At 36.8% G+C, this 14,893-nt stretch overlaps 1 protein-coding gene across 3 annotated transcripts in view; it reads right to left on the bottom strand.

Annotated features, from left to right (window-relative positions):
* Positions 1-6,336: 6,336 nt before the first annotated feature.
* Positions 6,337-14,893, bottom strand: part of TM9SF3 (transmembrane 9 superfamily member 3) — a 34,419-nt gene continuing 25,862 nt past the window's right edge. For all 3 annotated transcript variants that reach the window (XM_014532692.1, XM_014532694.1, XM_014532693.1), the window contains 4 exons: positions 12,231-12,377; positions 11,737-11,820; positions 11,536-11,612; positions 6,337-8,725 (listed from right to left, as the gene is read on the bottom strand). In XM_014532692.1, coding sequence (XP_014388178.1) covers positions 8,658-8,725; positions 11,536-11,612; positions 11,737-11,820; positions 12,231-12,377 — 376 coding nt within the window. In that variant the 3' untranslated portion in view covers positions 6,337-8,657. The remainder of the gene's footprint in view (positions 8,726-11,535; positions 11,613-11,736; positions 11,821-12,230; positions 12,378-14,893) is intronic.

The raw sequence follows: 14,893 nt of genomic DNA, 5'->3' as shown, positions 1-14,893 counted from the left end.
CCGCTCCGCCCCTCTCCGCCCGGGCTGGACCACACAGCCCTCGCCAGGGGCCCCGGGCAGCCAATCACTCGGACGCCCGAGGCGAAGCCCCTCCTCTTCCCGGCACCTCCGCAACTTCGGAGGAAGATGCTGAAGGCAAGGACCCTGGCCCCGGTGCTCCCACCGGAGAACGCTGCTCCTGAAGATCAAGGCTGGACTTTCCGCCTTGTTTGATTCGCATAACTCACTTTACAACTCCCCAGTGCACACGTGGGCAAAGGCATGCAGCAGTGGCCAGAGCTGTCCGCTTCCCTACCAACTGCTCTCAGACCGTCGTTCCTCTGCAGGGATGAAGTCGGTCTTCTCTCTAGTGACTGAGTCTAGTCGCTTTCAGTGCAGAAAAAAATAGAGGATTTCCATCTCACCATGAAGGGGTGCTTTTTGCAGCACCCACCTAACCTAGTGCCTTGGGAAGAATAATTTTAAATGACCGGTTTCCCCTCTAAGTGACCCTATCCTTTATGAAAACAGCCTAAAATGCTTCTTACAGACAAAATGATTGACAAATGAACAGCTGTACGGTGCTATTTGTGTTAAATTACAGACATGCTTTATTAAATAAGCCATTCAACATTAACTGGATGGAATAAAAATGACCAATTTCTAAAGTCTGGTTATTTTATTTTATTTTATTGTCAATTAAAAACATATGCCCAAATAATTTAGAATAATCAAGAGATATTTGAAACCCACTCCTATGTTGTCCCTTAAATGTAAAAATTGTCATAATAGCTATTTTGATTTATAGACATAAAAAGTATTATTACCATGAGGCTTTTCAAAGACCTTTTATGCAAGCAAAACTGCCTTAATCAAGAAGTAAAACACACCAAATGTGTACAGATTTTCAGCATCACGCCCAGAACAATCTTTTTTCATTTAAACTGTAAGCAGAAAAAAATAGACTGAATTTCCCTTTTGGGTTTTCACATGGCTTCGCAGCCTCTGATGACAAAATAGTCGACAGGGAGCCCGAAGCTTGGCTTTACACAGGACTCCCAAGTTTCCTGTATTATGATCATCTGCCTTCTCCTCTAATAACTAGGATAACAAGTCCTTCGAACCAGTGAAGGGTTAAGCTAACCACTGGGAGGGTGCTATGGGATATTTTGTCCTGGCCCTTAGGAAAAAATACAAGTGACCCTGCATCATCCTATCAGTTTTCATCAAATAAGCACATACGGGATGGAGCTAGATTGGGCAGGATCTGGCTAGGAACTGACAGGTGGAAGGAATGTGGGCGGAACGGATGCCACCAAATGGCAGGAAAGACCAAGTGGCCATTAAACGGGGAATAGGTGTGGGAGGGGGTTGAACAAGGCTGGAAGGAGTCAAACCCAACGCCATAGTTTTCTGCCTTCAACCCAGTGAAGGTCACCACCTGTCAGTAGGCAAGTCCACAGTCAACATCTAAAAGGCTGAACAAACTTGTGACACTTCCGGTCTCCAGATGGCACTAGGCAAACAGCCAACTGGCTTCATTAGCAGGGAATCCTCTGGAAAATAGACAGTCCAGGAGACCTCTTGTGCAAGCACTGAGGTTGCAAGCTTTTATTGCCTCTAATCCCCACCTGGTAAGTAGTTGCCAGGTCTTCGCACCAGAACTTTGTCCAAAAACTTTGAAGACAGTGGTGCTACTGGATGACCAAGCTGCAGAGTTATGTCAGAAGCCCTGTTTAGATGCTCCTTTTGCTATCAACCAACATCAACAAAATACTTGGATCATAGGTTAGATAGGAACAGTTGAAAAGGGATGATTAGTATCTATTTCATTTCTATAGTTCCTGATTTCACTCACCATTTTGTATGTTTAAAATACATTTTTCTTTCATTTAAACCCCATGAAAAAAACTAGAGGTAGGTTTAAAATAAAAGGCTTCATGACCTAAAAATGCCCAACTCTGTTCCATTGGTAAGTTCATATTTGTGGGCTTCCTCCCCCATTGCTCATAATTGTGCAGAATATCTGCAAGTGGCTATACCAGTAAGCTTTTCCCCGTTTAGTCAGATGTCTGTCCTCCACCCAACTCATCCCATCTATACCCTATACCCAGAGTGGCCCATTTCTCTTGTCAGCAGCTCAAAGCCCTCCATGTCTACCACGTTCTGACTTCCTGAACTACTACTGCACATAGGCCACCTTCTCCTCATTTTGCTTTCTAGGCCACTACACATCATCATCTCCTCCAAGGCAGGGAACAGAGGCTCCAGAAGAGATGGGTACTCATCTGCTGTCTCATTCCTTAGCTCACATTACTGGACCACTGAGAAGGTACTTTTGAGTTCTTCGGAGGCGGTAATGAAAAATATTTCATAGTTAAGTGTTTAGCAGCTGTGTAAAGCCTTTATCTGAGCTCCTCAGGGTGGCACACCAGGCCCTCCATTAAACATCAGGCCTTCCTTTCCCTACTCCAGCCTTGGCTCTTGCCACCTTATTGCATTAAACACCTTGCAGTGATCTTAATAAGGCCTTGCTGCTTTGCATCTCTCTGCTGGGGACAACTTGATGACCACACAGCTTGCATCATCATGCCAACACCTATTAAAGCAGCTACCACACTTACAGCATTTACCTATTTATGTCTGTCCAACCCTACTGGCATATAACCTGCAGCAGACCTGTCTGACAACTCCAACTGGGAACCAACTTCCATTGTATCACTCTCTAGACCAGCAGTTCTCAACCTGTGGGTCTCGACCCCTTTGGGGGTCGAACCACCCTTTCACAGGGGTCGCCTAAGACCATCGGAAAACACATATATAATTACATAGTTTTTGTGATTAATCACTATGCTTTAATTATGTTCAATTTGTAACAATGAAAATACATCCTGCATATCAGATATTTACATTACGATTCATAACAGTAGCAAAATTACAGTTATGAAGTAGCAACGAAAATAATTTTATGGTTGGGGGTCACCACAACATAAGGAACGGTATTAAAGGGTCCGGCATTAGGAAGGTTGAGAACCTCTGCTCTAGACCCTTCATTCCCTTTAATGATCTTCAAGGTTAAATCCCATAATCTTAGTGGCTTAGATTGAACCACTAAGAATAACCATAACATTGGCCAGGTAAAGTAAGTTACATCAACTTCTCCCTATAACCACCTCCTCCATTTTTTTAAATTTTAAATAATTACAAATACATGTGTAGACTACATTACCATTGATGGACTCCACATATCCAAAGGCTTATTCTCCCCCCGCCCCCGCCTTTTCTAATGTTAAACTGTAAATTAAGCATTTAATAAAAGTTATCACGTTGAAATCTAGAAGCTGGCTGAATAACAGATCCCTTATTCCCCTTGTTTTCCAACCAGATGAAAACTGTTCACTAAAGAGATCAAAAGTAATCCAAATTTGTACCAACTTAAACTATTTGGCACTAGGAATTATCAAGTACAGGTTTTGACTGAGGTAGCTAATAAAATCAGCGGGAGAAAAAAACCAGAGTAGACAACAATTTAAATAACTAGTTAAGACTGGAGATGAAAAAAAAGTATAGCCCAGCCGGCATGGCTCAGTGGTTGAGCGTCAAACTATGAACCAGGAGGTCACTGGTTCGGTTCTCAGTCAGGGCACATGCCTGGGTTGCATCCCCAGTAGGGGTGTGCAGGAGGCAGCCAATCAATAGTTCTCTCACATTATTGGTGTTTCTATCTCTTGCTCTTTCTTCCTCTCTGAAATCAGTAAAAATGTATTTTAAAAAATAATTTTTAGAATAAAAGTACAAACACATCAGGAGAAATTAACCACTGATTTTGATGTAGTACAATAAAGAGAATCCCTTCCATCAATATAGAACACTCATTTTCAGTGTGAATTCTACACATTATCTGTTCCACAAGCTGGAGGGGTGACATCCATTCTATGGTTACAGCAATAGGACCCTAATCCTGATAACTTCGGGGCTAAAAATAAGAGACCCTTTCACGGCTTCCATAAAATGTAGGTGTCTACCCCATCAGCTCCACAGGATGGTTGTAAGGAATCATTATCTGAAACTCCTTTGTAAAAAGAAGTTCCAGACAAATGCAATATATTATCAAACAGGAGAATGACAGGCATGGGGGAGTGTGGGGTTTCTGTGTAGGAGTCAGAGCTTGTATGGAAAAAATGTCAAAACATGATCATAAAATAAAAATCATTTTTTAAAAAGACAACTCTCATTCATTGTAACATTCTTTCAACTTTCTGTACTTTTTTTTTCTTCCAAAATACAAAAGTTGGGCGGAATAAAATCTTAAATCCTTCATGTCAGGTGTCAGCAAATGATGGTCCCCTGGCTGTTTCTGTCATTATATTGGAACACATCCATCCTCATCAGTTTATGTACTGTCTACTGAGGGTACAACAGTCAGTCACAGCAGAGACCGCATTGTGGTTCTCAAAGCCTCAAATAGTTCCTATTTGGCCCTTTACAGAAAAAGTTTGCTGAACCCTGCTTTATATAATTGCAGGAAGCTATCAGTAATCTCTTCATATGTGTGCCATTAATAATGGGTCATCCCTTATTCTTGGTTCACCTGTTTCAAAAAGGAAAGAAATAAAGGCTCCAAGGGAAGTACATTTAACTTTTTATTACTTTTAAAAATCCAACTTCAGTTCAACAGACTAGATTAGAACCTCAAATGTATTTGATACATTATATACTGGATTTCTATTACTAAAAAGCCAGTTGGGATATGGCCTACACAAACCAAGGGTGTGTACAAAATGGAAGTAATCACCAAGCAATAACTGTTTGCTCTGTGGGGATTTATAGATTCAGATTTGAAAGAGCTGAAAAGCCCGAGTGGGACTGCTTTTCCAAGCACGCTCTGTTGGCTTTCAAATAGAATTCCGTGTCATTGCTTCCTTGCCTTAAGCTCTTACTTATAACATTTAAAACTTTCAAATGACCTAAACTGATGAATTGGGCTAAACACACAGAATGCTGCTTTATCAGTCAAGTATTAGCAATCTTAGTTCACCAATACTTCAATATCAGTGGCTTTCACAACAGTTCATTGCCATTTCCTAGCACAGTGAAACAACTTAATTTTTTACTTTTGTCTTTGCACTCTTCTGTCTACAGCTCCAATAAGAATGTCAAATCAGATAGCTTTTAGAAAATACTCACAGGAGGAACTAATCATTCCTCATACTGAATTTAAATCATATAAAATTTCTGCAGCTGTATGCTTACTTTCTGATCTACTGTACTTCTAAATCTAGTCTAGTCTTTCTGCATACACTTCCGATCTTTTAAAATTGTCACTTATCTATTTAACATCTTGATTGCTAAAATATAGCTTCATAATTAAAATTTTTATGAAGATATAAAACATTAATAAATACCTGTGTTTTCATACATAACTACTCCTATTTATTATGTGTTCCAATAACTCAAGAGAATAAAGCACTAAGACACTCTAAAATCTAAACTTAAAACCCAGATGGAACTACAGTGTATAGATTACAAACAGGCTTTTCTTTCCCAGACTTCATAAATAGAAGCCCTTCGGTATGTAGCTTTTCCTGAACAAATTACATTAATACATTTTTTCTTTTTTACATTTGTAAAAATTCAGGAAATTTTAAAATAACATTTATTTGCAAGACATTTGGCATAATGTGGATAGTACATATTCAAGAAACAAAAGTTTACCAAAATGAATACAATTTGTGGATAAACCCTAAATAAAGTGGCTTTTGGAAGAACTGGAATTTGCAGCAACCATCTTTATAAAGAGGTCCATCCACTCTCAATGGAAAACACCCAAGCATACCATTCACTAGGTAAATTCACCATTCCCATTCAGCTATCTCCACAGAATAATGAGTTATAAGAGTATGGGGCTTGATTTATAGGCAAACCCAGTACAATCTAGGAGCCCAAACATGACCTACTAAAGAATGCTTCACTATCCCTCCAGCCTTTTCATTTCCACCTTTATCCTACTCTTGTACAAGGATATATAAATATATATGTGTGTGTGTGTCAATTACTAATGTATCTAAATTTTAGGAGAAATATGCTTACAGATACAAGGGGAAAGTTAATCTTTAGTTTTTGGTTGTGTTCAAAGCATAAGTTGGGGAGTTGAGCAAATAACATTAACAAATGAGACAGATATGTAGCATTAATGAAGTGGGAAAACCCCATCCTTTAATTATTTAAATATTATTTTATTTTACTAGTCTACAGCTGAGAGCTAGGGAGCTAAACCATTTGTGAATTACATCTTCTTCAAGACACACCACATCCAGCCCCTCTATGAAGTCATAAATCAGTACACAATTTCTAAAGGACTTTTCAAGGTGATTTATATTCATTTTAATGGACCTCTTAATATACATGAAAATTAGAAAAATGTTTTCCACGGAAGATTCCAAAAGATTTCAAACAGAGCTCAATTTAATAGAAAGAACTGGTGTACCTGAAAGCAGCTAACCCACTCACTCTTTAAAAACCCTACATCTTACCTGCAACTCATGAAAAAATAAATTTCATTTTATTATAACAAAAGCTTGCTGTCCAATTTGCACTCCATCAGACTATATACTGTTAGTTAGAAATATAAGCCACTATATACTGAATTTTCATTTTTCTTATAAGATCCTAAAGGTAAGTAAAAAGGAAGAGAAAATGGAAGAACCAGTGTATTACATTTAATATACCATTTTGGCATGAAGAGGATTTACCTATAACTTCTGATCAAATTTCTGTCAGCCACACTTGAGTGGTAATTTATCAGATTTTTTACCCTTTATAGTCGTTACATACCACATGATAGGATGCAGAGTTTACTAATTGATAAACATATTTTGTAATGAAAACATCTTACATAACTATGAATGGCATGAGTTTCACAATAAGGTTTAAATATAGCTGTTCTGACTCTTCTAAAAATACCAATATACAGAATTATTTTAGGTGGTCATTTGCATAGCAAACTATTAAACTAGAAACTCAATGGTTCTAGGAAAACTTCACATTATGGATAGTTCCAGAAAGATGTATTCAAAATTAAAATCACTTCTCTTAGAAAACTGTAATCTTTATTTGCTCATCCAATAGTAACCTAACCACTTTTACCCCCCAACCCCTTTACAGGGTACACCAACCTGAACAGACTTTGTGCCACAATTTCATTCAAAGGGCTTATCATTCACTTCTGACTGTACTGGATAATCTAGATGTAAGCAGGTTTGGGGATTTTAAAGTGTGAGTTCCCTGTATTAAAAAAAGCATAATTTACAGTTTATTTAAAAACTGCATTCAATAATATTGCCTTTTAAAAAGATAGCTTCAAATTGCAAACACATCTAATTTCACAAAACAATTTGGTCAGGAAATTTTATTTTAACATTCTAAAGCAGTAATGCTTTAGATGTTACTTAAGTGCCCCAGACAAGATTAACAAAATTAAAGGTTTCTAAATTACAAATTTAGTTCGTGTAGGAGTCTCAGAAAAGAAACAGAAGAAAACAATCCCCCCCTTCCCAAAAGAAGACACACACACACATTTTGAAGAAACCCCAATGTTTCATGCAATGGTAGGCAAGATGTAAAAAGCTACCCAAATTCACACATTTCTACACCAATCAGCATCAGAAAAAAGTACTCCGTAATCAATCTGTACAACCAAATGCATTTGGGAATCTACACCTACATTACATTATTTAATGTTATATACATTTATTACCCACCCCCCTTGTTTTTAATAATTTCTTATGCAAAACCTTCATTCAAACCCAAAAAAGATGTAAGACTAACTTGGGGGGTGAGAGGGGGGAGAAAAGATAATCACTTAGGACATTTAGTTAAAATGTAGTTTATCTAAATCTCAAAATGTTTAATAAAACAAATATGTTCTCCATTTAACACTTTGCTTTCTAACTGTACAGTAAATTGCATTGTAGAGAGTACACCTCTATCTTCAGACTGTATCTTCTTTGGATGGAATTAAGATGTAACTGGATGGTTTTGAGATAAATACATAGGAAGCTGGTCCAACTAAGATGACAGCAGATATATTACATGCAGGATTTAATATTTTTAATTCTTTCTTTTAGAAAAAAGATGCAGTTGAATTGGGGGAGAAAAATGCTCAAAAAAGAACCCAGGTTCAATATATAAAAATGTCCCACAATAGGTTGGTGATAGCAGTAAAAATAAGAGAAAATAATAATATTTCTGGAACATCATTTTTCAATAACATGGAAACACTAAGTGCTAGGAAGATTTCTATTCATGTAATTTTAGCATCCAAGTTTCCCTCTAGTCATTTTATTGGAACAAATGCTTTTAAATAAACTATTTGTCCTCTTCACTGAAGAGAGCTGGTCTATTTCATCTTTAATGAGCTAGTTTTTGGGAAGATTAGCCATGTACTGTAGTAATGCCTACTGCATAAAATCCAAGCATCTGCTGTGAACAGTTGGAGAAAGCAGTCAGTAAGAACCTAGGATCAATGGAAATAGATGTTACTTTACGCGATCCTTGAAAGATAGACCCACAAAGTACCCAGTGTTAACGCCCAAATCTCTTCTTGCGCTTTTTTTGCTGTGCAAGTTCCACACTTGTGAAAGAGAAATTGATCCAAAGTTCCAGGTTTTCTTGGGTCTCTAGTCAATTTTCACATTAGTATAGATTTTTCGGACAAAGGCACTTGTTCCCATGTAACCAATTGCTCCTGTAAAGATAAAATAAGGTTTTGAAACAAATTCATACAGAGCAATATCCATTATTTAGAAACACTAAATGCCCTCTGCTCTGGAGAGTTCTTTTTTATCAAGATAATGTCTTTATATTAGTATTCTCTCTGAACTTATTAAAATTGTATCATTTGTTTTGCAAATCACCTGTTACTTCCATACACCAAGTTTGACCTGATATATTTTTAGAATTAAGTAACAATTTGTTAAATGAAAAGACAAAATGGGCCATGAGATTATAATTATTGATGTTAGGTGTGTTAGGTATATGGGGACTCATTACAGATAAATAAATGGCCCCTATTTTTGTGTATATTTGAAAATGTCCCACAATTAAATATTAAAAATTCAAAAAAACTTCAACAAAACAAAGCAAACTTATTTCTAATTATTTTTCAATGAACAGACATTTTTAATATGAATTAATTACATTACACTTTAAAATACTGATAATTCATTTTGAAATAGTTATATAATACAAGTCCTTACAAGTAAGAAAAAAATTTTCGGTTTTGTAAAATTTTAACTAGAATCAAAAATTTAACTTGCATAATAACCCTAGCCAGTTTTCCTCAGTGGGTAGAGCGTTGGCCTGCGGACTAAAGGGTCCCAGTTTCGATTCCAGCCAAGGGCACATGCCCGAGTTGTGGGCTCAATCCCTCACAGTAGGGGCCGTGCAGGAGGCAGCCAATCAGTAATTCTCTCTCATCATTGATGTTTCTATCTCTCTTTCTCTCTCTCCCTTCCTCTCTAAAATCAATAAAAAAAAAAAAATTAACTCGAATAACACTAGTTCAATAATCAAATCTAATTTTCCAGACTTATAAAACACTTTTTCCCTTTGAGTGGAGATATGCTTCAAAACAAAACAGTACCAAACTAGAGAATCATTTTCCTAATCTTACGGAAGTACCTCAAGAATAAGCTTATAAAAATACTAGAGGCCCAGCGCTCGAAATCACACAAGACCCAGACCCACCCTGCGCCAGTCCCGGCCTGAGAGGTGCTCCATGCACCTCCTGGCGACCAGTTGTTTGGTTGTTCCGGCCTTATGGCGTCACGACCACAAGCCTTTTATGATACAGATGACTTTAAAAGAAGAGGATAGTGAATATGCTCTCTAGAAAAGTAAATGTCTTGGGAATAATATAGAGATATACTTTAATTTTATTGTATAAAATATATTTTTATTGATTTCAGAGAAGAAGGGAAAGGGAGAGAGAGCTAGAGACATCAATGATGAGAATCACTGATTGGCTGCATCCTACACACCCCTCACCTGGGATTGAGCCCGAAACCCAGGCATGAACCCTGATCGGGAATTGAACTGTGACCTCCAGTTCATAGGTCAATGCTCAACCACTGAGCCACACCAACCGGGCTAGAGATACACTTTTAAACTTAATTTCTTTAAAACTAAAATGCTATTCTATGCTCAAAATATAGATTATAACAATCTATTTCCCGCCTTAACATACTTGCTTCCTTTTCCTACATTAAAAAAATCAACAATATTTTTCTTTCAATTGCTGATACATAACCTGATGAATATAATTCTGTATCATGATGACATCTGAGTAAGTTTCAGCCTGACTTGTTTCCCCTCTGCCCCCAAAACTGAAGGCATATACACCCACCAAAGAATAAATATTGGGACACTGCCAGCACAGGAGGCAACTGTAAATGTGCCAAGATTTTCAAGCAGCAAAATGAAATTTCAACAGGAAAAGTACTGAAAAATTTTACCTAAATTCATTCCATTTTATTTGTAAATGTCAAGATATTATCTCTCTAAGTCAAAGATCATACATCAAGTCAAGAAAAAAAAATGACATTTTCTGCATAATCCCATTATTCTATACCTTACTGAATGGTGGCGGTAATCAAGAAAGACCTCAGATGAAATAAAGAGGAATTCTATGAGCAATATTCTGAAGAAAGGGTGACCAACAGCACTAAAGGAACCTTCTGACTGCCTAAAAATACATCAGAGTGTTCCCAAATCTAGTTTTAACCTTCAGTTCCTATTCATCTTCCCCCCAAAGTTGGTTAACTAATAAATTATCACAAAGAAAGGTTATCACAACAGCTAAATAAACATGTGATTATAATATAGAGAAATGTCTTCCCTTATTGTCTGTGGAAATGAGTTTTACTACTTGACAATAGATGTCATTCGTACAGTGTTTGTGCACACATGATGATATACATGGTATATGTGAATGAACATATTCTTTTTTTAATTGATACAAAACATTATATTAGTTTCAGTTGTGCAACAGTGATCTGTTATATGTATATACTGTGAAATGATTATCACAATAATTCTATTTAACATCCACCACAATATGGTTACAAATTATTTTTCTGAGAACTTTTAGGATCTAATGTCTGCAACTTTCAAATATATAATACAGTATTATTAATCATAGTCACCATGCTGTACATTACACCCCCAGGACTCTGGAAGTTTGTACCTCCAACATCCACCTCTAACACCCACCAATATGGAGAAAAGATTCTTCTGGTAAAGGAAAAAAGCAATCCTAGTACCCAAAGGGGTCCACAAATGTCATACTAGAACCTAGCTTTTAACAAGATGATTACATCTGCCTTATTCTATTACTAAAGGCAGAACTTAAAAAAAAAAAAAAAGAAGTCAACCAGACTCTTATTTTGATGTTCCTGATCAAACAAAATGTAATTTCTTAATTTCCCATTACTATATTTTTCTGATTCTGAAACACTCAAAGATTTACTCATTATATTCCAAGATTTTCGAACTTACCACACATTATCCCCAAGGCTGTGCTAAATACCGCCATATATCCAAAGTAAAATGATGTTTGAAATAAGCCATACATCCTGAAATAAGACAAAATAAATATATAGTACATCCATTTTCATTCTCAACGTAAGGCCTTAAATGCTAGTATTTAAATGACTAGTTCTGTTTCCTAAATACAAATGAGAAAATGTCTCAACTTACTTTGTTTTGAAAAAATAGTAGTAAAAGGAATACATGTAAACATAGATTGCAGTTGATGCAGCAGAGAGAAAACTTGTCCATTGCCTAGAGGGGAAAACATAGCTCTTTAGAATGAATGGCACTGAAATGAGGATTTTAAAAAGCAAATCATTTCATTTTTAAAATCCTTTAAAATTCTGTATATTTAAAAACAAATGATGTACTTCACATTTAAATATATGAAGCTTCTCATAAAGCTTCTTCCACATCAAGCATTTTGTAAAAATATTTCTAACAAAGTGACCCTCATTAATACAAAAAGAAATGACTGACACTATAACAGAAAATCTTCATCATCTTTATCTATATCATTTTTATAACTGGAAAATTCCCTATACTATCTTAAGTAGCAAGATTTTTATTCAGATCTTTTACTTCACTCAACATACTTCAAATGAAATCTTATTTTAAAACATTATGGTCCCCAAAGGTTCTTCCCAAAAGTAAGTACTCACCACCTATAGTCCTCCGCATTCAGCAGGAAGTATGTGCACACAATGGTCACACAGACAGTCACGATGCACAGGATGACCAGCACCAGCATCATGAAGCCATAGACATAGTAGATCTTATATGCCCAGAAGGATGTGAAGATGAAATACCTGAGTAAAAGGCAGAAAGACAGTTTTCTAGTCTTTATTTTAACGCTTACCCTGCTCTTGCTAAGTCTCTCATCTTAGTTCTCACTTTAATGTCAATATTTTTCTTTCAAAAACTTCCAACAATTTCCCTTACCTTTTCTCATCTATTAAATACTTTGAAATTCTCTCCAAAATATTCCTGCATAATCTTTCAAGAACAATTTTGTAGAGGTCAATGGGGGAAAAAGGAAACATATGTAATATTTTCAACAATAAAGAATTTTTTTAAAAAAGGAAAAATTTGGTAGTGGGCCATTTATGTCAAATCAAACAATGAATTAGAAGCTTAAAGGAGTAAAATGTGGGGAAAAAACAAAAGCTAAAAATTCGTATTTGTAAAAAAGTCAATTCCCTCACTCTTTCATTTTTTTTCTAAATGCAACACTACTAAAGAAATGTATGTTGTATTTTATAAAATATCCTATTAAGCTAAAAACTAGGTTTGATAGAATAATAATGTATATAAAATTAGGGGTCAGGGGAGAAACTAGGACAAGAAAGACTAAAGAAGCTTTATGCTATCTTCAGAGGACAGTAGGAGAAAGGGTATTAAGATTCCACTAAGATCTGAAATGAAGATAGAACACTGTCACCACCCCAGAAACTCACCCTTATGCCTTTGTAATGACCTCCACCTTTACCCTGGGCAGTACCCACTTTGCCACCTAAGCCTACAACCCTAAACATGATAGTATAATTTTACCCGGGTTTTCTATTTACATGAAAGGAATCACACATTGTAAAAAAGAAAAAGGTTTTACACTAAGAAAAAGACCCTTCATTCTAATTCCATTACCCTAGTCTTCATTCAATTAGAAGGGGTATCTTCTAGTCTCTTTTCTTTTTCTTGTTCTCTTGTATTAATTCATTTGTTCATCATTCACTCTCTCAGGATACTTACAGACCCTCACCCTATTTCAGGGAAGCAGTGAGAACAGAACTACGAAGACAACACAGCCTCCACCCTCAGGGAGAGTACTGTTCAGAGGGACACCAGGGAAGGGGCCATCGTGATGCACTGTGACACATGCTCTGTCAATGCACCAGAGGGGCGAGAGTAAACGAGAAGAATCAGCTAAGGCATGTGTAGGATGGGACGTGAGAGAAAGGGGGTCGGGGGAGCAAAAAGACTGTTCCATGTATAGAAACAGCAAAGGCAAAGGTTCACAAATGAGAAAATTCACTGTATTTTGAAAAACTCAAAGATCAGTGTGGCTAGAACTTCAACTGAAGGGGTGAAAACTAAGAGATGAACGTGAACAGGGCCAGATCCTATATCATGAAGATCCTTATTGGCCTTGTTATGGAATTTGGAGTTACCTCAATGAAAACAAGAGTCTTTAGCAAAGAAGTGACATGATCAGACTGATACCTTAAAAAGATCACTTTGACCACCAAGGGCAGAATGGCACGGTGTGCAGGAGGTCAAAACAGAGGTTAAAGATACAGCGAAAGGCTAGCTAATGGAACAAAGTACCTGAGAAAGCAGGAAGAGATGTGAGCCAGAAGGAACTGAGGATGGGGATAGGAGGGAAAAAACAGTCGGCGGTCAAGTCAGGGTGAGGACACAAAGCAGTATCAGATGTAAAGGACAGAAGTTCCTGAACCAGCTGTATTAAACCACTAGCTAGTGACACACATACCAATCCAATCCCTCTTCAAGGTATTGACTAAAAGCCACAGCTGGTACGTGAGCCCAAATCTATGTCAGTTGTACTTGTTAGTGTAATTAGACAATTAGTTAATGTCACATAAGCCAATAAACGTAAGAGCACAAAGGATGTGTGATTTCTAAAAATTATTTTAAATGCTTTGGAAAAATTCAATACGGTGAGTTGCTAAAAAAAGTTATAAAATTAAGTGTGGGTGAGATGACTATAAAAGATTGGGGGACAAATGTTCAAATCTAGGATTCTGCACTTAGAATGCTTCAGACAGGTCTTTATGTTGTTCTTCCTACACTTTAAAAAGGCTGGAAAATACACAAGATGTATTATGAAGGTCAAAGGAAAAATGACAGAAACACCAACTAGATACAAATCAAAGAAAAGACTTTGGATTTAAACATTTTTTTAAAAATTCAGTGAAGAATGTACCTTTAGTTGTTTTAAGTTAAATAAAATGTTATGTATGTATCTTTCTTTATAATTCCCTTACATGAGGCAACTTTATCAATTAACCAATTATTAGATCCAATCATGTTTGTTAAGGAGGCATCCCCTGTACAGGAGAGAATCAGCAGTGGCGCAGCTAACAGGAAACGTGTAAAGGACTGGCATTTCGTGGGCAGGGGCCAGAGGTGTAGGACTGCAGTTCTTGAGAAAGTGTCATACATAGCACTGCCTTGCCTAAAATGCCAGCACACTCGCATCAAGAAACACTGGAACACAGGCGGAGAAAAGAAAGGCTTACATTTTGCAATGGTAACCAAGCATGCAGTTGTGAAGCATGGTAACTGGGCACAAGGTGGCATACCT

This window comes from Myotis brandtii, unplaced genomic scaffold, assembly GCF_000412655.1.
Source record: "Myotis brandtii unplaced genomic scaffold, ASM41265v1 scaffold902, whole genome shotgun sequence".
Classification (NCBI taxonomy): Eukaryota; Metazoa; Chordata; class Mammalia; order Chiroptera; family Vespertilionidae; genus Myotis; species Myotis brandtii.
This window is presented reverse-complemented; position numbering and strand designations above follow the sequence as displayed.